Source organism: Cydia strobilella, chromosome 3 (assembly GCF_947568885.1).
Source record: "Cydia strobilella chromosome 3, ilCydStro3.1, whole genome shotgun sequence".
NCBI lineage: Eukaryota > Metazoa > Arthropoda > Insecta > Lepidoptera > Tortricidae > Cydia > Cydia strobilella.
Window position 1 is genome coordinate 22689334 of NC_086043.1, and position 24122 is coordinate 22713455.

General features: G+C 38.6%; 1 protein-coding gene across 1 annotated transcript; it reads right to left on the reverse strand.

Annotated features, from left to right (window-relative positions):
• Positions 1 to 253: 253 nt before the first annotated feature.
• On the reverse strand, positions 254 to 23596 carry LOC134756133 (uncharacterized). Its single transcript, XM_063692955.1, has 21 exons — positions 23170 to 23596; positions 22870 to 23098; positions 21526 to 21675; positions 19838 to 19921; positions 19172 to 19237; positions 17796 to 17880; positions 15815 to 15871; positions 14190 to 14298; positions 13220 to 13350; positions 12291 to 12413; positions 11685 to 11762; positions 9850 to 10906; positions 8531 to 8689; positions 7908 to 8078; positions 7088 to 7195; positions 5580 to 5652; positions 4931 to 5033; positions 3381 to 3515; positions 2538 to 2696; positions 1760 to 1882; positions 254 to 376 (listed from the first exon to the last, which is right to left on the reverse strand). Exons 1-21 carry the CDS (start codon positions 23258 to 23260, stop codon positions 281 to 283), a joined length of 3387 nt encoding a protein of 1128 aa, XP_063549025.1. The 5' UTR covers positions 23261 to 23596; the 3' UTR covers positions 254 to 280.
• Positions 23597 to 24122: the final 526 nt, after the last annotated feature.

Consider the following 24122-nt stretch of genomic DNA (forward strand, 5'->3'; position numbering starts at 1 on the left):
GGTATATTTTATGTTTCCTACGTAGTCAGCTGGCCTGTGACAAACGGTCGAACAACCGGAGGCGACATTCTTGGAGCTTCTCCGCTACGTCACGGACTGCGATTCGCGTTTTTTTATAGCGGGAAATTATTTACTGGGCAATATTCAAAGATGCGGCGAATGTCGGTGATACTGTTTTTTGTATTAAAAGGTTTGTATCTGGCCACGACGGAATGTATTCCATTGCTTATGTAATCATAATAATTACCTGATCGATAGTTTAACTGGAAGCTAGTTGTATCTATTTACAAAGCAGCGTGCACCACACGTCTAGCACACCAAAATCTTCGTTAGCTTGTAAAACGGTTGGATTCTCCTTCAGATGTGGACCGGTTCTCTGGATAAAAGAAAATACTGTTTTTTTTTTAAACTTTATTGCACGATATAAAATTGTACAAAAGGCGGTCTTAATGCCTTAAGGCATTCTCTACCAGTCAACCATTGGGTCAAACAGAAACGTGTAGTTAGTGCAGGATTGTAGAAAGCGAGAGGAAATATGAAACACAAATCAAATTATTCTAAACAATATATATTTTGTTTATACACTTACACATATAAGAATAATAACAATATATACCTATATATATACAAACATGCATACATACATACATACATACATATATAAATAAATATTGTATTATGTACCCAAGTATACAAGTAACATGCGGATCATTTATTTTTAAGCGAGTTAGAGAGGTGCTTACGTGATTGTACTTCACAAGCTTTACGCAGCGTACTACGTAGGCGAACAACACGCGGCGCGGGGTGAATCAATCCTTTGATACCTATAGAAGTGTCCTACGTGGGCGATCTCGTTGCGAACGCGAACGCCGTGTGCCCGCCGCGCCGCTTCGCTTCGCGTTCGCGAGTTGTTCACTTACGTAAGACGCTGTGTGACTCGGCGAATGGAGGTTGAGCGTTATTAATTAAAATGTAGAACTTGTCGCATCTTAGGGGGCCCAGCCAAAAACACTCGTTAATAGAAAACACCAATCGAAACTCAAATAGTCAATGTGGGTAAGATCGGCGTATAAAATGTTTGGTTGGAAAGACTGCCATAGGACCCGGGTATGTCCTTAAACTACGTACAAAAGAGAGGTATGGGCACTGTGAATGTCATCGCTTTCTGTGGTAGGGCACAGCACAGCGGATGTCATTCCAGATCTAGAGCAGAGCCCAAGGAAGTACCTCCACCTTACAGCAAAACCGCAGTCAAATAACACTAGACCCTACTCATAGTGTTGTGTTCCTGCCGGTGAGTAAGGTTGCCAGAGCTCAACGAGGGTGCGGAGTGTTAGGGTCGGCAACGCGCATGTAACTCCTCTGGAGTTGCAAGCGTACATAGGCTACGGAAACTGCTTAACATCAGGCGGGCCGTATGCTTGTTTGCCACCGACGTAGTATAAAGAAAAGGAAAAGCACTCTCGTATTTGTATACTACTTCGTTAAGACAGTCAGAAAAGATTAACTGCGATGTTTCTACTGTACTGTAAGTAGAGCTAGAGTACAGTCCCGGACTTTAATGGTTATGCCATTTAGGGTTCACTTAACATTGGACATTTTTGTACCCTGTGAATCCAATAAACTGTGTATCTGCAGTTATCTGTCTATAGATACAGTGTATTAGATTCACAGGGTACATTTCATACCATTAGTATTGACAACCAATAATACTTAGAATATTATATTGATACAGGCATTGCAATGGATAAATACTTACTAACGGTAAAGACATGTCAACCCTCCTGTTGACGTTCAGCAGCACTTGTCGCAGCGGCAACGCGCATGTGGCAAACGGCTCCTTAGCGCTGTCCATCTCGCAAATCAGTATCGGCACGTCTTCCTGAATGACAAGTAGGTATTATGTATGATTTATTTTATAAGGGTTCCGTACCCAAAGGGTAAAAACGGGACAAATAAAACATTGTTAGACTGTTGGTTTAGGGGTACAACGATGCGCTATATACCTAGTCAGGCGTGGCTCACTCCGCGATTTCGTCGCGTCGCCACAAGTACATGCGGCCCACACCAATTTTAGTGTCTAGCCGTAGTAGTTGCCGCGCACCGCTACGGAACGGACGCCTGTTCGCGTTTGCGCCACCTAGCGGTCATATCTGTCGTAATAGACGCGTATTGTTAGAGAGTGAATCTTCTGTACCTATAGTAGACCCAAAACAAACGGACGACTGGGATCATATCTATCTCTCTCATTCTACTTTCGACCATGCGAGCGTGAATGAGAAGTTTTACGACCCCGGTCGTCCGTCCCAGGTAGCATTTATACGTCATTATGACGTCCGTTACGTCATAAAGACGACATTATTACGTCATTTTGACGTCGCTGACGTCACTTTGCTACCTGGGGTTTGGTTTGGGTCTACTACTTATACCTAGTACTATTATTTATTCTGTGACCTAGTCAAGACTCAGAATATCTATTGCCATATTTCCGAGCCGTGGCGCTAAAAAATAAACTTTAGCACTATTATTTTACATACATTTTTCAAGTATTCTTCCATTTCCTTAGTCATCTGCAACTCATATTGCGTGGAAAAGTCGAAGTAGGTGACGCGGCCTTTGCTCAAAGGCGTCATGGTGGTTTTGTGCTCAAAGCGCCATTTAAGAACCAAGTTAGTGTAGCGAGATCTCACAATCGCCTATAAAGACAAAAAAGTTTTGGGCAAATATTTAATTTTTGGTAAAAAAATTATCGCTGACTAATACTCATCGAGATAATTCTAACAACCCCAATCACAATTAGCGTTGTTTTATCACAAAATTCACATGGCCACGTCCTGTCTCCGTCATCAGATAAGCTTGATGTCAGTGCTTTTGTGCAACCCATCATTTGACAATAATGCTGAAAACGAGGGTAGTTTCTCGTTTCCTCTGCCGCCGCCGTCGGCCGCGCCGAGTAATGGGGTTGGCAACTGTCAAAGGTTTGCAGAGATGACGCCATCATAGCTTGCCCCTTTTTCTATGAGATTTGGCTTAAAGGGCTGGCGTCCAAGACATTAAAAAAATAACAAATTGTCACAATTCTAAGGATTGACTGGGCAAGCTAATATGCTGGCGCCATCTGCTTATTATTTCGACCGGCCAACCCCATTGGTCGCGGAGGGCTGCAGCCCGCAGTCTGCATCGGGCCACCAACGCGAGCGCTCTATGAAAATGATCCTCGTTATAGAGCGAAACATGTCGAGCAATCATCGACTGGCACGATCTGATGTCTGGCAGCTATTCATCGGTGTAGGTCAGAATGACAGACCAGCAAAACTTTTCACTTGGGGAAAAGGCAAAAGCAAAAAGGCATTTGATAATAAGCTACCTTCTACACTTACCTCATCAGAAAGCACGACAGTCACAACATGCATCGTAAATAAGCAAAATGGCGTCACTGTGCCGTCAAAATGGGACTTTCCCTCAGTTTTCCGGAGCACTAAGGAGATGGGGTCGACTGTGACAGCCTTCTGCTTCTGCTATAGAAAAAAAAAATTGCCGCATTTCCATATGTACCACCCGGCCACGGCGGTACCCGTCCTAAATTATCTGGTGTATTCCGTGGCCGGGTGGTCTAGTGGTCAGGACGTTTACCGCGTAAGCTGAAAACGCAGGTTCGATTCCCGTCTCGGCCACCGGTGGACTTGGTCACTTTTTCTATAGTGTATATTATTATCGTATTTCAATTTAAAACCTTCGCGCTTTGAACACATATTAAATCACATTTATCGGGTCTATCGCGAATTTATTTTGTTACCTTTATTTATCGACGTTTCGACACAGGTTTCACTGGTCGTGGTCGCAGCTAACTGACGTCCCAGCAAAATGTCAAAACAGGGATTTGTCTGACTACCCGACGAAAAGTGTATGAACATTTTTAGGGTAGACAACATTTTTAAACCACCCACTACACATACCACGACCAGTGAAACCTGTGAAACGTCGGTGAATAAAGGTAACAAAATAAATTCGCGATAGACCCGATAATTGTGATATCGTAATTCAGTTTATAATTTACACCTTACTTCCAATGAAGAAAAGTTAATAATTGTGTGACCTTGTCCCTACTTCGTGTCAAGGGCACCCAATTACTGGACACTACAAATACTGGACGTGGACTTACGAAAATCAATTCAAGGTACAACGCGGTAATACTCGTAGGAATAAAACCCAATATTTCGTGGAGCAATTTATTAGGGCTCGGAAGTACATCACAATCAATGATTAATAAATCTATACATGTTATAACTGCACGAAAATGAAAATACTATGATTATTATCAACGGTTTAGTGCAATACTAAATAAAGAAAAACAATATTTAACAGTGTAATAAACATAGGTATAGGTATTAAAATCTCAATGACAACTAAAACTCAACTGAAATAAAAATACTTATTATACTCAACATCGCAACACCCAACTTACGAATACGATTATTCACAAATCTAACATCTAAACCTATGAAACCTATGAAAACGGATTGTATCGCGTATATACAATACAACTATCGCACTAGCTTTGTCGCGTATCTTTTACTTGAAAAATAGTTGTATTGTAAACTAAACTTATGAACCGATTTTGCATGTACAAACAGCCTTAGTTTATAGTTTATGATGGTTCATTATTTTGTATGTGGGTATTTTTGCAAATTGTAGCTTTTCTTCTGTCACCCGTTGACCCGAACGCTGTAAAGGGTTCGAAACGTCGAGATGTAGTATAAATTCAATATACGCGATATAATCCATTTTCATAGTTTTATTTCATGAGTAACTATCGCGGTAACCGAAGACAATATTATCTAAAGTAGGTGAACTAATTTTAATGACTGGCTCTGAAACGACCCATTAATTTAAGCTACTTGGCGTAACAATTTATCTTTATTCACGTCACCTCCCGCGGCCTTTGGGTCTGCAGCAGCGATCGACAGCGAGCCAACTCCTGAGAGATCACCTGTAACGTCGCCTCCATTTTCTGCGTTGGAGTTCTTTGCTCGCTGCACAAACATAATGATTAACGCATGAATTAGTTTTTTTTTTTTTTTAAAGTTTATATAAGAAATTAAAACTAGGTATAAGTTCAAAATAAGTAGTTTAAGATCCAATATTGTACACCCTAGCAGGGTATCATGTACCTACTTGACCAATATGTAAGACCAGTATGTACAAATGAACATGATTACAATGGAATAAATGATATGATATGATGATATGATATTTATAAGGGGCATACGATACTTACTATATTAAATGGGTACAAAACTATGTGTCCGCAGCAGACAGATCTGATTGACACATTTGTATCATAGTCCTAGTTTAAGAAGGGAAGAGAAATTTACAAGAATTTAAATTAGTGTATCAACCGATAACAGAAGGTGTTATCTATTTTTGTCTTAATGAAAGAGGTTTTTATTTGACCAAATCATCATAATATGGGGTTGGTATTGAGGGAGGAAAGAAGTCTTTTCAAAAGGGATAATTTTTCTATGAAAACCATACAAAAAGACACTTCGATTGTACCATATTAAGAACTATCGTCTTACCCAAATGAAGAGTCTTTCGCGTAGTCGTTTCTTCGGACCTCTCCTAAGGACTTGGATGTCCTGCGTTCTAGATCTGAAAAAGAAACAAAAATAAACAACTTAATCATTCTGAATAAGCCGAATTATACACGATGGCTAAAAAATAACTGCATTCCCGTTACCGGGGAGGTTTTGGTATTATACTGAGCAACTTTTACTATGGGACCAACCACGAAATCGCGAAAAAAAAATTACCCTCCCATAGAAAATGGACCAGCCAAAATGTATGAAACAGCCAAATTTTGTTTCGCGATTTCGTGGTTGGTCCCATAGTAAAAGTTGCTCAGTATAATCCCATAACCTCCCTACTAGGCACTTATTTTTTAGCCACCCTGTATAAGTTTAAAAGACCGGATTTGGCAATAGGGTTATTTACTGGCGGGGACTTCGCCTTCGCTGAGTGTATATTCTTGATGAGATGAATATATTTGTGTCAGTGCTGGTAGCTATAAATCTACGCCGGAAGACAGTCTGTCATCAGGTTACTTACTGGCGGGGACTTCGCCTTCGCTGAGTGTGTACCCACGTGGTGAATATGTATATGTGCTGGTAGCTATAGTTTTACGCCGGAAGACAGTCTGTCATCAGGTTACTTACTGACGGGGACTTCGCCTTCGCTGAGTGTGTATTCTTGATGAGGTGAATATGTGTCGTTCTAGTAGCTATAAATCTACGCCGGAAGACAGTCTGTCATCAGGTTACTTACTGGCGGGGACTTCGCCTTCGCTGAGTGTGTGTTCTTGATGAGGTGAATATGTGTCAGTGCTGGTAGCTATAAATCTACGCCGGAAGACAGCCTGTCATCAGGTTACTTACTGGCGGGGACTTCGCCTTCGCTGAGTGTGCATTCTTGATGAGGTGAATATGTGTCGTGCTGGTAGCTATAATTCTACGCCGGGAGACAGTCTGTCATCAGGTTACTTACTGGCGGGGACTTCGCCTTCGCTGAGTGTGTACCCACGTGGTGAATATGTATCTGTGCTGGTAGCTATAGTTCTACGCCGGAAGACAGTCTGTCATCAGGTTACTTACTGGCGGGGACTTCGCCTTCGCTGAGTGTGTACCCACGTGGTGAATATGTATCTGTTCTGGTAGCTATAGTTCTACGCCGGAAGACAGTCTGTCATCAGGTTACTTACTGGCGGGGACTTCGTCTTCGCTGAGTGTGTACCCACGTGGTGAATATGTATCTGTGCTGGTAGCTATAGTTCTACGCCGGAAGACAGTCTGTCATCAGGTTACTTACTGGCGGGGACTTCGCCTTCGCTGAGTGTGTATTCTTGATGAGGTGAATATGTGTCGTTCTAGTAGCTATAAATCTACGCCGGAAGACAGTCTGTCATCAGGTTACTTACTGGCGGGGACTTCGCCTTCGCTGAGTGTGTATTCTAGATGAGGTGAATATATTTGTGTCAGTGCTGGTAGCTATAAATCTACGCCGGAAGACAGTCTGTCATCAGGTTACTTACTGGCGGGGACTTCGCCTTCGCTGAGTGTGTATCCTTGACATGGTGAATATGTATCTGTGCTTGTAGCTATAGTTCTATGCTCGCCAGGAGACAGTCTTTCATACTGGTCTGCAAGGGATAAAACCATGGTTAATCACAAATTAGCACTGGTCGATATGACGAAATTTTTGAAGTTAATAGGGAATATTACGCAAAACTCTGCGTAGGGTGCACCAGGGCGCCACTACCACAATCTGAGGGTCTATCGTGAAACAAGAAAATTTCTTTATCTAACATCTCTGTCACTCTTGCAGATTCGAGCGATAAAGTGGCAGATAGCGAATTTTCGGATTCGCGTTTCCCGGTAGGTCCTCTGTAAGTAAACCGTCTTGATGCATCAATGTCATATTTTATTATCTCTGAAAACTTGTCAAAAACCTGTTAAAGGTACAGTATGTATAAGTTACTCTATTGTTTACTAAAAAGGCTAGTCCTGCACTCTGGTGGCAGAACATTGCAGTAATATCCCCTATTAGATTTAATGTGTTGTTGTACCTACACACCACAGTTATTACCATCTTCAAAATTGTCAAATGTAACGATTTGGTTTAGAAAAACACTACACGTATAGTTGAGTTTTTTTAAGATGAACTTTCTCTCTCGTGACAATTTTAGTAGCTGCTACTGCGCATAAAAGAAACAACGCCTTTTGTTTAATACATTAGGGTATGAGCCGAAAAAATCATCCCCGAAAATTTCAACTATACCTCGGCGAGAAAAGGGAGAAGGGATTTTTCCCGGCTTTTGCAATAATGTATATATCTTTAATTTATGTACTTACCATCGTTCTCGGAAGGTAAGTCAGTCATCACTGATATTTCATGTTCCGTGTTCGCAGGACTATTGGCTCTGGACTTTTCAGAATCTATAGTATAAGTGTGTGGTGATATGGGAATAGGAACCCTTTCTGCTTTGGGTGTCGATGAGCCTACAGGAGCTCTTAAAATGGAGCCTGAAATTTTCAAACATCGAATAAGTACAGCGATATAACATTTATCTAAAAAAAGTGAGTGAACTCTCATGTGTGAACTCTGGAGTTGCAGTCCATCGGTTACGGAAATCGCTTACTTTATAGGCCGTATGTTCGTTTGCCACCGACGTGGTATAAAAATTAAGAATTTTTAGTAGAAATAGCAGAAGTATGATGAAAATTATAAAAAGGTTTACTTATACCTGTAAATAAATTTAAGTTACTATGATATAGAATTTAATAGCTATAATATTGTTATTAAAAAACATTCTTTATGATCGACTCGCTGGCTAAGCTTTAGCTAAGCGGGTGAGGTGTTCAAAATGATCTACACACACACACTCATACTCCCACAAAAAACGTACTTTAATAATACTGTAAGTCAAGGCAGTTTTATGTAGGTACATAAAATTATACAAGAATGCTACCATTACAATCGCGAGTCGCTCTCTCACTGCAACTGCATCTCCTAAACCTTCCATCATTATACAGGGTAGCGAGAATCTGACTGCCGCTGCATGATCGCAATAGGGAGAAAGATGGACCTGGCTTTTCGGGGCATGTGCAGAAGGTTACGTGGTGCTGGCAGATATCTGTGTGGTGATCGGGAATAGTAGATTGTTAACCAAGGGATGAAAGGCACTCATTTCTGCCGAGGTATTTTGGCGCTCGAACGCAGTGAAAGCGCCAATAGTCCGAGGCAGAAATGATGCCTTTCACCCGAGTTAAACACTCTACTTTTCATTTTGAATACGAGGAAAGTAAAATGCATGTGTTTTTTTAAAAACATGACTAAGTATACATTTTTATAGTATTTCTTGAGGGTACTTTCAATTAACAATTTAGACAAAAGTATCGTTATTTATGGAATGGAGAGTCAAATATCAGAATGAAAATTGTATAAGAAATCCATTTAAACTCAAATTTCAATTGCTTACCTTAAAAAAAAATCGTACTTCGAACGTAAAATGCTCTAGTGCAGACACCTATCATTTTCTGCACACCTTTTAGAACAACAATGACCCTCTTTTAGAGCATGAGAAATGAAAAAGCAAATACGTGAGTGAAACCGCTAAGTTGGCTAAGTTAGTATGTCTCACGATGATTTAAATTCGATTAATCGAAGACCTGTCATCGTGGAAATTTTTCTACACCTGTCAAATTCAAATCACGATGTTTTCTTAGACATGTCTTCTCCATTCCATATAAATTTCTAATAGGGAATATTACGCGAAACTCTGCGTAGGGGGCGCCAGGGCGCCACTACCACAATCTGAGGGTCTATCGCGAAACAAGAAAATTTATTTATCTAACATCTCTGTCACTTGCATATTCGAGCGATAAAGAGGCAGATAGCGAATTTTCGGATTCGCGTTTCCCGGTAGATCCTCTGTAAGCAAACCGCCTTGATGCATCAATGTCATATTTTATTATCTCTGAAAACTTGTCAAAAACCCGTTAAAGGTACAGTATGTATAAGTTACTCTATGGTTTACTAAAAAGGTTAGTGCTGCACTCTGGTGGCAGAACATTGCAGTTTTTATGGAAAAAAGGTGCCCGTTATCGATCTATAGGTGTTTGATTCCCAAAAATGGGATAAACGATACGATTACAGATTTATAAAGAGATAGCTGTTTGGTAGAGAAATACTGTTTTTCCTCCTATAAGTTGAATAGTTGGATAAATTTGTCTACTGGTCGGGTTTTGAAAAAGTATTCTATTAAAATAATTTATGATAAGTACCTACACTTACCATATTCATAAATCCTTATGTCGTTAGTTTTAGGAGTAACATCCAGTGGCAATTTCTCATTCTCATATTCTTGACTTTTAAGATCCCCTGTTCCGTTATACCCAATTGTAGCGCTAGTGTCAATTTTAAGTGTATCGTTTACATCCTTTTGATCATGTTTCCCCAAAACCTTATCTTTTTTATTGACTTTTTTATTTCTATCATCTTTACTTTGATCTTTGGCCGGTTCAATTTTCCTTTTCCCTACAGGTTTAGCCTTTTTCTTTGTTAAAGAAAGTTTTCGTTTAGCTGCTGAGTCATTGTTAGGTATAGGCCCTGGTATTTGCTGGAAATTATCATCATATTTTTTCGTTGAAGGTTTCGGAGTACGAACGATAGAAGAATGTCTGACACTGGATTCCTGTTCACCTATTGGTGGTATTTTTGTATTAGATTTATTATAATAATTGACAGGTTTTGGTTTTACAATTTCAACCTCTTTTTGCAAGTTGTCCCCTTGTTCAATTTCTTTTGGATAGCTCAACAGCTGATCTTCTTTATTAACCATACGACTTAAGCATTTTTCCGGACTTTTGTTCTCATTACTTTCCGTCAAGGTATTTGTTTCAAGATCGTTGGGGCAAGTTTTTTCAACAACTTGATCAGTATTGTCATCGGGGCATTCGCATTTAACAGAGCAATTTTCAACAACTTGTTCAGGTGAATTGTTTATCTGAGTTTCATTACTTTCATCTGAATTAGAATCATTCCTAACATATATTTCTCTATACCGACATTCATTATCTTTAGTAGGTGTATCCGTTTCAATCATCGTATTTAGTTTTTCATTGTTATGTATTGTGTCAGGTTTTCTTTCATTATCAAATATTACTTCTTCTGTACTTTCAGGTTCTCTTGGTAATTTTATTACTGTGGCTTCACGTTCAGAAATGGATATTCGTGTTGGCTTTGGCGATATATTTTTATCTTTAAATTTTTGTTCATCGTCAGATTTGTAGTAGTAATCAATTGATTTAGAATAGGGAGATGATTCTTGTTCTGCGTTATCATTTTCAGTCTAAGAACAATATTAAGGTATTTCTGGTGTAAGGTTTATAGTAAATAAATTTTAAGATTTGCATAATGTACAGTCACGGACTTAAATCGTTAAGCAATTTAGGGTTCACTCTACATTGGACATTTCATACCGTTAGTATTGACGTTAGTATTGACGTTAGTATTGATTAGTTTGAACCCTAAATGGATCAACAATTAAAGTCTGTGACCGCACTAGAACTTTTATAATAAAGTGATTTGAACAACCTTTATAAAAAATGAATATTTTAGGCCAATAGACTTATATTGACCGGGATATAGACCGTGATTACCTTTTGTATTATTTGTGAGCTCCCGATATTTCGACGCAGTTACATGCATCATGTTCACGGGTGACTGAAGATAGCGGGTGGGTGTCAAAGTTGTGTAGACAGCGCTCTGTCTACCCTCATTCTTGCGCGTCGGCTGCGTTCACTTTCAACGTTACCAACGGTCGCATTCACACTTGTTGGTCCGGTCGCGTTCACACTCGTTGGTCTGTCCAAACACACTACACTCACGGTGTCACTATAAGTCCCCCGGTCAATATAAGTCTAGTGAAACTAACCGTGAATCATTCAAAACTCTAATTTTAGGCCAATCTCTTAGTGCCACCATACACAAGTATAGGCGGGGGAAAACTTTCATCACAATGTTAATCTTTATCCATATAAAGCCGATATTTAAGCGGATGGTTTGTTAAAATGATAATATCAAAATACTACAATAATCTAAATCATGTTCGGATAGAAAATACTTACCTTTGCTGATTGTAAGGCGTCTAATTGCGCTTGAATTTCCTCTATCCTTTTCATCAACTCTAGATTGGTCTTATTATTCTGGAACAAAATAAATGTAAAGTAAATTTGGACATAGATAAATAAGAAAGTTTATTGTGCTCACTCCACAAATGAGTTTTCTTACTGATTAAAACTAAGTTGATTAATATTGTCTTCGGTTACCGCGATAGTTACTCATGAAATAAAACTATGAAAACGGATTATATCGCGTATATTGAATTTATAATACATCCCGACGTTTCGAACTCTTTACAGCGTTCGTGGTCAACGGGTGACGGGTGAACCAGTCGCGATACGCGATATAATCCGTTTTCATAGTTTTATTTCATAAGTTGATTAACACAAAAGCTGTCACAAGCTGTCACTCGGACGCTCACCGAAGTGTCAAAACTGAAGTAGGTACTCTTACTAGTTATTAACCCAATTAGCCCGACCACGTGTTATAACACCACTTCTTTTTCTGGTGGCTTTTTGATAGTATATCGGAAAATCATTAAAAATCCAGGGGTAAGATTTTTTAGTTTTAGGGTTTGATGGGCTAATTGGTTTTTCTCTAATATCAGGTACCTTTTCATCATCGTTGGTTTCTTGTCGATGGTCGGCGTAACCAGAATCATCTGATTTGGACAGTTTGTCGTCGGGGACTGTTAGCTCATTCGGCGTTTTAGTTGACGTTGTAGTCGGGACGGGCTAAAAAAAAAGAATAATTGGGGCATTTTCTATGAAAAGGGACCTTATTGTCGATGGCGCCAAAGATAGATATAACTCCGTAATAGATGGATACAGTCTAAGGAAAAAACGTGCCTCGAAAATCAAGAAAGTTTGATTCTCGTTCAGAGGGCGCTACTAGCTTTGGCCTACTGTCGTATAGATGGCGTTGACGGTTTCGTTTGTTATTTAACAATTTTAACGCATATCAGTGAAAGAACATGGGTCAAAATCATAAAAATAATTAATGCAAATAAAAAAAATCATTTATCCATATTTAAATACCTACATTTTATCGTATTTTTATACATCTTCATTTTTAGTTTTAAAGTGTGTCGACAGATGGCAGTAAATTTACTAGTATAAGTTACTCTATGATGGCGCTTATGCCGCACAGCGTCGCGCGGCATTGTATTTATATCGAAGCATCGTTAATAATGGCGTAAGCGCCATCGACAATAAGGTCCCTTTTTATTGAAAATACCACAATTTTGTTGATGGGTAAATAATTTTTTTTGTAGTTTTTAGTGTATTCGTTGCTATGGTTACGGTTAGTTGTTCAGAGGAAAACAACTCTTTAAAATCTCGATTTCACAACATTTCGAACGTTATTCAACATTTCTTCTAACAAAAACACTGTTTTTTTTTTATTTAGGCAAATATTCAATGGTTTATGTTTCTTTTGATTTGGCATATCTAAAAATAAAAGCGTTATAAAATTATTAATTGCTAAAGTGACTCTTAACTCGGTCACATACGAATACTGCTAGCAAAATTAAAATACGTACCATTTGATAAGTAGTACTGAGATGATTTTCTACAGTCTTGGCAACCTGTTGGGATAATTCTGCCGCCTTGAGCTGCATTTCTAACTCAGCCACTTTCCTCTTCTCGATTGATAATTGTGTTTCTAATTCCGCTGTAAAATAATGTTGATATCAAATATAAATCAGTTGCTTAAAATTTGATAACACGTGAATATTTTGACAGTTTTTAGGGTTCCGTACCCAAAGTATAAAAACAGGACCCTATTACTAAGACTCCGCTGTCTGTCTGTCACCAGGCTGTATCTCATGAACCGTGATAGCTAGACAGTTGAAATTTTCACAGACGATGTATTTCTGTTGCCGCTATAAAAACAAATACTAAAAAGCGGAACCCTCGGTGAGCGTGTCCGACTCGCACTTGGCCGGTTTTTTTAGGTATGGGATGACAGCTATTCCGCTGTTCCGCGGCCGGCTCACTGACACTGCGTGGTTGCGAACTGCATCGCAGTCATAATGGGGTTGGCAACTGTCAAAGGTTTGCAGAGATGGCGCCATCATAGCTTGCCACTTTTTCTATGAGATTTGGCTTAAAGAGCTGGCATCCAGGGCATTAAAAAATTTTACTGATTGACAGGGCAAGCTATGCTGGCGCCATCTGCTAAACACTTCGACCGGCCAACCCCATTGTGTGTTTTTAGTTTTAACCTCGTAAGGCCCAATGTGCATTACGATGTACACTCTGTTTCAATATAATTTGAACCTTACACTAACTGGATTAAGTAGCATTTCTTTTGTTTTCTAAAACAAACGAAAGTCACCCTAATCTTCTATACAACAAGGTTCAAATTAAAAACAGGGAAACTTTGTATGGTGCGCCTTACGAGGTTAAGATATATTTTTTATATATGTATGCTCGTTTTAAGGTATGGGCCAATAATTTGCCTGGAAATAAAGATTTTAATTTCATTTCATAAAGGAAAGAATGCGTTACCCTTGCCACCGTCATCGTTGCGAATTCCGCGCACGACTTCCAAGGAATCCTTGATGCGTAAACTCTGCTCGCTTCGTGCGCGCAACACGGCCGACTGCAGCTGTGATACCTAGCGATAGAAAACATGAAATTTGAATCTTACGGGCCAATACGAACAATGATTTAGATATCAACTAGATATCCACTAGATAGGAAACAGAAACGATAACGAGATATATAAGAAAGTCATGTTAAATTTAACATTTCCGCGATTCCGAATGTCCTCTTGAACGATCGCTTTAATATTTGCTTAAGATATTACTTAGACATCCAATGGATATCTAATGGATATCCCAAAACGCCACAATAATGTTGAAATGACAATTGGTCTCTCGAATCGAACTGCAAAAGATAACTAGTTGAGAACTAAACTATAACGTATCTATTAGATCTCGTATTGTTCTCGTATCTAGTAATTATCACGTTGTTCGAATTGACCGGTTATTGGTCTACCACTTGACTGGTTTGTGGCATGTTATTGTGGTTGACGGGAAAGATTTATCAATTGTATAGATTGATTCACGAAAGCCGGAACGCATTATCAATAGTAGATTGTTAACCAAGGGATTAAAGGCACTCATCCCTGTCGAGGTATTTCACCTCACTGCGTTCGAGCGCCAATAGTCCGAGGCTGAAATGATGCCTTTCACCTGAGTTAAACACTCTACTTTTCATTTCAAATACGAGGAAAGTAAAACGCATGGTTTTTTTTTAAACATGACTAAGTTTAAATTTCTACAGTATTTCGTGAGGGTACCTTTAATTAACAATTTTTGCAAAAATATCGTTATTTATGGAATGGGGAGTCAAATATCAGAATGGAAATTGTATAACAAATCCAATTAAACAAGTTTGGGAACAAATCAAATTATTTATTTTTTATTAAATATTTTACCACTGGAGGGCTTCGTCACTTTTTCTATAATATATGACATCTGTTAAAGTTTTTAATTTATATATAGTAGTGTGACTACTTAAAAAAAACAAATCAAAATATTTAATAAAAAAATAATTTGATTTGTTCCCAAACTTGTTCATAGATGGCAGCACCAGTCTCTCTCGCTACAACGTAAATCCGTAAGGAGTTCGTTTAGGAGGTGCAAGCGCGCACTGCTTGCCCTTAGAGCTGGTCAAAGACGCCTAGTCTTACTAAGATGGCAAATCCAATTAAACTCAAAATTTTCTTGCTTATCGTAAAAAAAAAAAACGTACTTCGAACGTAAAATGCTCTATTAGAACAACAATGACCCTCTTTCAGAGCATGAGAAATGAAAAGAAATTTGACAGTTCAGTAGGTAGAAATCTCGTGCCATCTCTAACAATTAGGGAACAAATCAAATTTTTCTATGAAATATTTTTTTGATTTGTTTCTTAAAGTAGTCACACTACTAAAGTTTGTCAAGGGACTGTCTCATTTCAAACATAGACTGAGAGAATCATACTATCTTTGTCTTACACTAGCAACCAAAAGAAAAGGATGAGAATAGTTTTTTTTTTGTTCCTATTTACTGACAAGATTTGCCAACTATATATATAAATTATAAACATTTATATATTATATAGATTTAAAAAAAAAACAGTCACACCTGGTTTTCTAATTGTGTCATGCGGCTTGAATACTCCGTATGTGTTTTTGCTAGTTCCTGGTAAAAAATAAAATAAAAAATTATGCACTTAAAATGCAATTAAAAGGTAATAATAATAAGTGTACGAGGTATCTCATAGCAATGAGGGCTACCGCGTTTAATTTCGCCGCTAAGGGCGCTAGTGTAGATGGAGGTCTTTCAAAATGTCAAATGCATAGTTTTGGGGGTTTCAAGCTTTTTAGGGTTCCATACCCAAAGGGTAAAAACGGGACCATTACTAAGACTCCGCTGTCCGTCTGTCCGTCCGTCTGTCTGTCTGTCACAAGGCTGTACCTCATGAACCGTGATAGCTAGACAGTTGAAATTTTCACAGATGATGTATTTCTGTTGCCGCTATACCAACAAATACTAAAAACAGAATAATATAAATATTTAAATGGGGCTCCCATACAACAAACGTGATTTTTTTTCTGTTTTTTCCGTAATGGTACGGAACCCTTCGTGCGCGAGTCCGACTCGCACTTGGCCGGTTTTTTATAGGGAATTTTCACTCCCTATCCATAATTGTGGTAAATCTTTGATTAATAAACATGCTATACTCGTATAGCTCAATAAATGTTAGTGGTTTAAAAAAGGGCGAACTTAAAATATATGCTCCCATTTTACTAAAGAACACAGATAAATACTATTAGTCGAAGGCAAAAATATCGATCCAGACAAATGGCTCAAAAATATGTGAACACGACTTTATTGTATAAGGTGTAAGAGCGTACACATATTTTTGAAACTTTTGGAATGTAGGTATATATATTTATGCCCTTGACTGTACCTAAGTATATTACCGAAAGGTTGTCTGGAAGAGATCGCTTCTTAGCGATAAGACCACCTGTTGCTACCTAGCTTTTAACTGTATTTCATTTTCTGAGTATTTTAACTGTATGGTGTGCAATAATAGTACATTATTGTCGAGGCTCGGAAGTAGCTTCTTGCTGGCTGAGGTTTCGTTTTAAACGGACGACTTTGGGAGTCCGTTTAATTGAATCCGAAGCCAGCAAGTAGCCTTCCAGCCGAGTCATATATAGTGCTTTTCTCAAAAATGGCGCAATATATACAAATATAGTAGAAATATTTTACAGAAGCAACGTTCTTATGTATACATTTTCACAGAAAAAAGTAAAAATATTTGCTTTGACGCCTTTTTATTTTTTTTTATTGAAAATAGAAGTGTATTTTTCTGCTGAAAATACGCCAACCTATTTGAGACACCTAAATAGTCGCGGTACCAACATTATAATAATAAGTACTGATCATCTGCTTGGCTGTTTAATGAACCTCTGCCTTCATTTGATATGGCCACTTCAACTTTTAAAAAGTTTGGAACTCGACAAGTAATGGAATTTGTATGCAACATTGCAGTCCCGAAATCGAGACTGCAATGTTTTTAACTTTTTAATTTTTTGACTGACCATAAACTACGCACTTCGCGACCTACTTTTTAACCGGCAACGTCGACTTTGCCGTCCATTTTTGAGAAAAGTATATTTACTTACTTACTTTCAATAAAAATAATCGCTTGAAAAAATGACGTAGTTCCGGGGCAAAAACATTAAAAAACAATCTCCTCCTTTTGGAATTTGAAAGTCGGTTAGTAAATAAATAAACAAATATTATACGGACATTCTTACACAAATTGAATAAGTCCCACGGTAAGCTCAAGAAGGCTTGTGTTATGGGTACTCAGACAACGATATATATAATACTTATATAGATACTTAAATACATAGAAAACATCCATGACTCAGGAACAAATATTTTTGTGATGAGCACAGATCTGTGCTCATCACACAAATAAATGCCTTTACCGGGATTCGAACCCAGGACCATCGGCTTCTGAAGGCAGGGTCACTACCCACTAGGCCAGACCGGTCGTCAAAGAAGAGTTAATAAAGACGATTTTTTTTATTAAAATTTTAATAGTTACCTCTTCCAAGTCCTCTATTTTCTGTTTAAACTGCTCCACTATTGATCTGCATCTGTTTTCGCTGCACACTGTTTCGGAGTCCTTCCTAGAAAAAAGAAAGAAAAACTATTTAATGAAACACCAATAAATTTCCTCTTTTTGAAAAGTACCTCAAGCAATAGGGAATATTACGCGAAACTCTGCGTAGGGGGCGCCACTACCACAACCTGAGGGTCTATCGCGAAACAAGAAAATCGAAATTTCGTTATCTAACATCTCTGTCACACTTGCATATGCGAGCGATAAAGAGGTAGATAGCGAAATTTGAGATTCGCGTTTCCCGGTAGGTCCTCTGTAAACAAACCGCCTTGATGCATCAATGTCATATTTTATTATCTCTGAAAACTTCAAAAACCTGTTAAAGGTACAGTATGTATAAGTTACTCTATTGTTTACTAAAAAGGCTAGTGCTGCACTCTGGTGGCAGAACATTGCAGTAATACCCCCTAATGTGACAGTCACCGGCTCTGAATTTTATAGGGCCGTGTATAAGTTTTTTGGACATAATATATCCATCATCTTTTTTTTTACGAGTAACATTACCTGATGGTAAGCGCTTACCTTCGCCTACGGATGCCTGGAATTCTAGCAGCAGTCGCATGCTAGTTGCATATTATTTGACACCTGTGAATTGTCAAATACCTACCCAATAGAGACTAATAGGATATAATAAGTATGCCCTAATACACCTACAAGCAGGCGCCTCTGTCATGCACACAACCAATGCTTTATACTTTTATAGTCTGCATCTTCTCAAATGATTTTTTCGCCAAAGACCCTAATCTGTTAAACAAAAGCCTTTGTTCCTTTTAACCGTGCGCGTGCCCATTGTTGGTGAGCGCGTGACCATTGTGTATCAGCGAGTGGCATGCGCTCACCAACAATGGGCACGCGCACACAAAAAAGGAACATAGGCTTTTGTTTAAAAAAAACCCGGCCAAGTGCGAGTCGGACTCACACACGAAGGGTTCCGTACCATTAACTTTAAAAACGGTCACCCATCCAAGTACTGACCCCGCCCGACGTTGCTTAACTTCGGTCAAAAATCACGTTTGTTGTATGGGAGCCCCACTTAAATCTCTATTTTATTCTGTTTTTAGTATTTGTTGTTATAGCGGCAACCGAAATACATCATCTGTGAAAATTTCAGCTGTCTAGCTATCACAGATCACGAGATACAGCCTGGTGACAGACAGACAGACGGACAGACGGACGGACAGACGGACAGCGGAGTCTTAGTAATAGGGTCCCGTTTTTACCCTTTGTGTACGGAACCCTAAAAAACAAATAATTTTTTTTGGGGGAAAATCATTTGAGAAGATGCAGACTATACTTACTTTACAACATGCCCCTCATCATTTTCTAATGTGTTCGTTTCAGCAATTATTGTTGAAGGCGGTTCTCTGAAATAATACAGCAATTATTTAGAATAAGTTATTACTGCGAATCAGGGGGCCTAGCCAAGATGCCAATCGTTTGCGTTACGATAGTGAAACGCTATCTGTCTCTCTGTTGCACTAATATGGAAGAGTGATAGAGAGACAGATAGCTTTTTGTTTTCGTAGCGCGAACGATTGGTATCTTAGCTAGCCCCCCAGGTGCGATTGTGGTCAAATGCTTTCCTCTTTCCAATAAAATAATAATTTAATAACCAGTTTAAAATCGAGTTTATGGTTATTAAACGGATTTCAGTTTTCAGTTTTATTTCATGAGTAACTATTGAGTATCGCAGTATCCGAAGACAACATTTTGCAAAAAAGAAGTTTTGTGAAAAACCCCCATTTGATTAGGGTTCCGTACCCAAAGGGTAAAAACGGGGCCCTATTACTAAGACTCCGCTGTCCGTCTGTCACCAGGCTGTATCTCATGAACCGTGATAGCTAGACTGTTGAAATTTTCACAGATTATGTATTTCTGTTGCCGCTATAACAACAAATACTAAAAAGTACGGGACCCTCGGTGGGCGAGTCTGACTCGCACTTGGCCGTTTTTTTTTTACTTACTGTTCAATTTGTGTAGTAGATACTGCAGCAGACTTCAAGTTAGCGGCTGACGATTTATTTTGCAAGGACATCGACGAATGAATTCTGTAAATAAACCGACAAGGATTATATTATATTTTTCATCTAAATAAAATTTTAAATGGTAACACACCATAGAACCTATTTTTTAAACAGAAGTATTATCCTCTTTAGGCCCACCATTCAAAAATTTTCGATTTTATACAAGCTTTTATTTAACTTGCAATGTACCTATGTATGGGTCAAATCTTGCAAGTTAAATTTGACCCACTTCCTGACTTCCAATGAGCTGAAAATTTGCATACATATTTAAGTAAGTCAGGTGACAATGCAATATTATGGTACCATCAAGCTGATCTGATGATGGAGACAAGAGGTGGTCATAGGAACTCTGTGATGAAACAACGCAACCTAACTTGTGTTTGTTGTTTTTAGAATTATCCCGATGAGTATTAGTTGCCTGTGGAAAGAAAAGTACACTCAGCAATAAAAGCTTGTATCAAAAATGAATTTTTTGCGAAAAAGATTTAATTTGAACCTAGTTGTATTGTAAATGAGGATGATTTAGATGGCAAATACCTACTCACAAAACTAACACTAAACACCACATGTGTAAAGAGGACCCGGACCCAGGACCAGGTATGAAGGCCGAAGGAAGTTAGGTATACTTACTCCGCAGTCATACTTACACATATTAAGCTTATAAAAATAAATAAATAAAATAAAAAAGCCTTTTTATTTCTGGGTTGAAACTTAATCTAAATTTTTCTAAATGTCTAATATCTAATGATCACTCCAGAACCCTCCTAAGAGGTATAGGCCTCTTCCAGAATCTGCCACTTTCTTCGGTCTTGGGCCTCCCATGTCCAGTTGGCCCCCACTGTTTTAATTATGTCGTCCGACCATCGTGCCAATGGCCGTCTTCTCTTCCTCTTTCCGTCTGGACCATTCCAGGCTGTTGTGTGAAAAGTCCACCTCTCGTCTTGGAGTCTGGCAACATGGCCATATTAAGCTTACCTAAATGTAAATATATTTTTCCTTTTTTATTGTGGGACGTACCACATTATTACAATCTATAAATTGTAAATACAGATGTCAATCACAGTGAAAAAATCAACGATGATCAACTCTGACCAACGTGGGATTTGAACACACATCCTTGGAATTGGTAACGGATTGGACCGGCAATTTGTATTTACAATTTATAGATTGAAATCTGTATTTACAATTTATAGATTGAGCTTATCCATAAATGTGACGTTTTCTACCAAAAGGTACCCTGCTTGGCACACTGTCTGCTGGCGGCGAGTTTGAGGGGGTGTTTTGTTTGTAGGGTTTTTTAATGTATATAATTTTAAAGTAAGTTGACGAAGCCTGTTGCGGATTTTATTGCTGTATTATTTTGTGACGAAGCCTGTAGCTGATTGTGAGTTTGTGTTCACCTGACGAAGTCTGCGTTGCGGATATAAAATTATGGTCCCAGAATAAATATTTTCAAAGGTACCACATTATCGCTTGTCGATAGAGTAGATTTCTAATTGAATCTATATGGAAATATCGCCTTACTGACAAGCGACAATAAGTACGCTTTTAGTTGAAAATGGCACAAATATTTGCAAGTCTTTTGAAGTTACATTAAAGCTTGTAAAAAACAACTTCTATATACTCACTTGATAGAATTATGAGTATTAGCAAAACACTTGTAGCAATTCCGGTTACTGGGATTATGTTTCAGAAACTGTTTTGCCGTACACAGCTGTGTGCTGAGCTTTCGGATCCTATCTGCTAAGGCTTCGTTTGCTTTCGTTAAGTCCGCTATTCTGTAAATATAAAATTGCTGACGGTAAACTGTCTATTAGCAATAAATAAGAAGGGTAATTTTAATAACAAAACTTCCGTGAGACACTGACATATTAAGTCGAGTCACTCACGTTTATACAGTCGATGATTGCTTAACATTGCGATGATTGATTGTGGAGCAATAATCACTTCGCTTGGCAACTAATCCCAAGAATTGGCATAGGCACTAGCTTTTTTACGAAAGCGACTGCAATCTGACCTTCCAACCCAGAGGGAAAACCAGGCCTTATTGAGATATAGTTTGGTTTCCTCAAGATGTTTTCCTTCACCGACAAGCGACCGGTAAATATCAAATGATATTTCATACATAAGTTCCGAAAAACGCATTGGTACGAGCCGGGGTTTGTACCCGCCACCTCCAGATTGCAAGTCGCACGCTCTTACCCTTAGGCCACCGGTGCTTCATTTATTTATTGCACATTTTTATATTTTGGAAGCACTTATATAATGCTTTCCGTAGAGATAAATTAGATGAGTGACCTAAAGGATGTTGTACTAGAAGAAGAACAAGAAGATTTGAGGAGAATGGTGTGGCAATGTCGCTGGGACAGTTTCAACTCCAAAGAATTGGGCTAAATGAAAGCAACAAGCAATCGACGAACCGCCTGTTTCTAGATGGGTGTCCCTACCAGGGATCGGAACCGTTTTTTTGCGAAAACATCGAAATAACTATATATTTTGAAATGTAGGACTCAGTTGTGTGTTTAGGTAACAACATCGCATTATTAGATTGCCCAATTAATTAGAAATGAAATAATTAGCAAAGTACGAAAAAATACAGTTTTCGTTTCCATACAAAAAATACCGGTATTCGATCCCTGGTCCCTACACTATATCTACATCCATGCAGCCCTGTTCTTTGCCGATTTGACAGCCATTGATTAGGCAGCCTTCTTGTTTGCATCAGTATGCAGTGGAATTTGTCCCCTACCATACTCTCCAGCGGGCTTAGCACGGTAGCATTTTTATCGCCTGTCACCATGCCTGTCACATTCTAACAAGTAGGTAAGTAGGAAAGTGACAGGCATAGTGACAGGTGATAAAAATGCAACCATGCTGACACCGCAGGCTGCATGGCGAGTAATTGCATATGATCATGATAATCAGGCATAACAGAATGACTAGAAGAGTCTAGAATATGATTTAAATCTTACCCCGCTCTTTGTTCATTAATAACAGCTTTGGCCGCAGCACAGCAGTCCTTCCCCGTATAAGTTTTTGACTGAGACGTCATTCTCTGCACTTTGGTTGACAATATTCGGTTCTTCTCAGTTTGGGCATTGATAGTTCGTTTCAAATCCAAATTATTCTCTAGTAAGGAGTAATACAAGTCCTCCAGCTCACGTTTACTCAGTTTTGATGGGCACACAGAGCGGTAGTGATCTAAAATCAAATCAAGGAGACGTTACGTAAAACTTGTCACGGTTTCAAGCATTTTAAGGACAAAAACTTACCTTTATCACAACGTGAGGCATGTTTCTTACACATATTATTATCATTTTGATCCTTTTCATACGCAGACTTTGTTAAATTATTTGAGGACATTGTGCAAATAACAAATATAACAACAATCACAAACAAAACAAACGAACACTGAATTTTTTGTGTAAAACTTTCATCTTTAATTTACATTCTCACGTAGGTACATGAAATAACGCTATATGAATAGTACATGCTTAAGATTTTACATTTTTCCGGTGAAATTTGGTAAATTTCAGCGTGTGGAAGTTTAATTTACGAAAATGCCGCCATAGCAACGGAGTAACTGTCACTGTCAATGTCAACGCAAAGGTGGGTTGTTTGAGACACACATTAAGCCGTTCACAGTTATAAACGTGTTTAATAGAGGCTGGCTAATGAAAGTTGAACCCAGAGTAAAGTAAGTATATAGGTTAGTATATAGGGTGCGGTCGTGTTTTAAATCGACACGAGTTGCGAATTACCTATTCGCACGTGTATCGAACAACGTTTTACAGTACATATGGCCCTTTGAACTTTCGACATATGCACAAAAAGTGCACTTTCCGCACTAGTGCGAGAAAGTAGCACCATATGTACTGTAAAAATTATATTTGATTATAAGGATTGTATAACTTTTATACTTTTTATAATTTTCATATTCTAGAAATCATAAAATGTATAAAAATTATGCAATCCTTGTAATCAAAGAGCCGCCTGCTACAGATTTTCTGAAATTGCCGCGTTTTTTCAGGTTCAGCTTTCATTAGCCAGACTACCGACGAGTATTATATTCTTTGCTACCGACAACCGGTCCGGTCTGGCCTCCTAGTGTCATAGACCCAGCATTACATAGGTGAGCTATACGCGTGCGCCCGTGAGGGACAGAACATACGCAATGGGACAATATGATTGGTGTAGGTTTGTAGCCCACCTTAAACCATACTAA